This window comes from Notolepis coatsorum (assembly GCF_963971535.1).
Source record: "Notolepis coatsorum genome assembly, chromosome: 3".
NCBI lineage: Eukaryota > Metazoa > Chordata > Actinopteri > Aulopiformes > Paralepididae > Notolepis > Notolepis coatsorum.
Window position 1 is genome coordinate 6,110,020 of NC_140167.1, and position 2,500 is coordinate 6,112,519.

The 2,500-nt window shown below is 50.0% G+C and overlaps 1 protein-coding gene across 1 annotated transcript in view; it reads left to right on the plus strand.

Moving 5' to 3' along the window:
* The window catches only part of clmna (calmin a), a gene marked incomplete at its 5' end in the record, with an annotated part of 24,678 nt that overhangs the window by 75 nt on the left and 22,103 nt on the right, over positions 1 to 2,500 (plus strand). Inside the window, 1 exon segment of the mRNA XM_084310354.1 lies at positions 842 to 937. Within this exon segment, the coding sequence (XP_084166480.1) occupies positions 842 to 937 (96 nt within the window).

The window sequence follows — 2,500 nt, forward strand, 5'->3', positions numbered from 1 at the left end:
CCTCTCCTCTCCTCTCCTCTCCTCTCCTCTCCTCTCCTCTCCTCTCCTCTCATCTCCTCTCCTCTCCTCTCCTCTCCTCTCCTCTCCCCTCCTCCTCCTGGAGACCTCCTCTCCTCTCCTCTCCTCTCCTCTCCTCTCCTCTCCTCTCCTCTCCTCTCCTCTCCTCTCCTCTCCTCCTCTCCTCTCTCATCTCCTCTCCTCTCCTCTCCTCTCCTCTCCTCTCCCCTCCTCCTCCTGGAGACCTCCTCTCCTCTCCTCTCCTCTCCTCTCCTCTCCTCTCCTCTCCTCTCCTCTCCCCTCCTCCTCCTGGAGACCTCCTCTCATCTCCTCTCCTCTCCTCTCCTCTCCTCTCCTCTCCTCTCCTCTCCTCTCCTCCTCCTCTCCTCTCTTCTCCTCTCCTCCTCCTCTCCTGTCCTCTCCTCTCTCCTCTCCTCTCCCCTCCTCTCCTCTCCTCCTCCTCTCCTCCTCTCCTCTCCTCTTCTCCTCCTTCTCCTCTCCTATCCTCCTCTGGGCAACCTGACCTCTTCTTCCCCTCCTCCTCTCCTCCTCTCCTCCTCTCCTCCTCCTATCCTCCTCCTCTCCTCCTCTCCTCTCCTCCTCTCCTCTCCTCCTCCTCTCCTCCTCTGTTGGACCTGACCTCCTCTCCTCCTCCTCTCCTCCTCTCCTCCTATCTCCTCTCCTCCTATCTCCTCTCCTCCTCCTCCTCTCTCCTCCTCTCCTCCTCTGTTGGACCTGACCTCCTCTCCTCCTCCTCCTCCTCCTCCTCCTCCTCCTCCTCCTCTCCTCTCCTCTCCTCTCCTCCTCTCCTCGACCTGACCTCCTCCTCTCCTCTCCTTCTCAGTGCGACCCCAAGATGGAGGTGCAGGACCTGTTCCGGGACATCCAGGATGGACGGGTCCTCATGGCGCTGCTGGACGAGCTCTCTGGCTGCAAGCTGGTGAGACGACACTGACCCTGACCCCTGACCCCCTGACCCCTAACCCTACACACACTGACCCAAGTTTTGGAAACTTGTTAAATCCTCCTCAGGTTCTATCACTCCAAACAGCCTTCCTGATCTCTTAAGGGTAAATCAGAGTGAAATCAAGGGCAAAATGGATATTGCAGACAGCTTTAATAATCATTTTATTTCTGCTGGCTCAATCTTTGATTCTAGCAACTCAGGGATGATCGCTGCAGAAGGAGAGCCAGGTCCTCCGCCACTTGACCCTGATCAACTGTTCACCTTTGCCCCCATCTTGACCTCTCAGGTTCACAAAGCTTTAATGAGCCTAGATGTAAAGAAATCTTCAGGCCCAGACAAGATAGAGCCGTTCTTCTTCAAAGTTGCTGCAGGTATGATTGCAGAACCCATAACCTCTATTTTGAATCTCAGTCTTTGTGCTGGTAAATTACCTAGCTCATGGAAGTCGGCCATGGTTCTCCCCTTGTTAAAGGGCGGAGACCCCCTCTGACCTAAATAATTATCGCCCTATTTCCAGACTGTCTGTAATGGCCAAAGTCTTTGAATCTCTTGTAAACGAACAACTGAAAAAGTTTCTAACTGACCATAATATTCTTAACGAGTCTCAGTCAGGCTTCAGATCAGGCCATAGTACTACTTCAGCGACTATGCTAGTCTCAAATGACATAATTGAAGCACTGGACAAGAAAAAACACTGTGCAGCATTGTTTGTTGATCTGTCTAAAGCCTTTGATTCTGTGGATCATGCATTGCTACTGCAGAGGCTTGGCTGCATAGGTCTTGGTAAAATGGCTTTGAGCTGGTTTAAAAACTATCTATCTGAAAGAACTCAGTGTGTTTCAGTAGAAGATTATACCTCAGCTGCTCTTACTGTAAACAAAGGTGTTCCACAAGGTTCTATTTTGGCCCCTGTCTTATTCTCCATCTTTATAAATGAACTAGGAAATGGGATAAACCCAGCACGGTTTCATTTATACGCCGATGATACAGTTGTTTACACAGTGGCTTCCTCTTTAACTCAGGCCATAGAGCTTCTACAGGATGCTTTTAATACACTGCAACACTCCTTGCTAAGGCTATAAGACTGGTCCTTAATGCAAAAAAGATCAAGTACATGACCTTCTCTCGCTCTCGAGCTAATACAGCTGTCCCTCCGATTCTGACACTGGAAGGGACATGCCTTGACAAAGTACCAGTAACATCCTATAAATATCTGGGCATATGGATTGATGAAAAGATGGCCTTTGATGTTCATATTGGGAACCTGAGAAAACTTAGACCTAAACTGGGCTTTTTCTTCCGGTTAAAGAAATGTTTCCCGTCTGAAGCCAGGAAGAGAATTGTGCAGAGTTCCTTTCTGCCTGTATTAGACTATGGCGATGTGATCTATATGCATGCTGCTCCTTCCTCCCTGCTTAAAAAGCTGGATTCTGCGTACCATACTGCCATACGTTTTGTAACGGGTGCAGGCTCTCGCACCCACCACTGCACTTTGTATCAGTCCTTAGGATGGTCCTCTCTGTACCAAAGAAGACA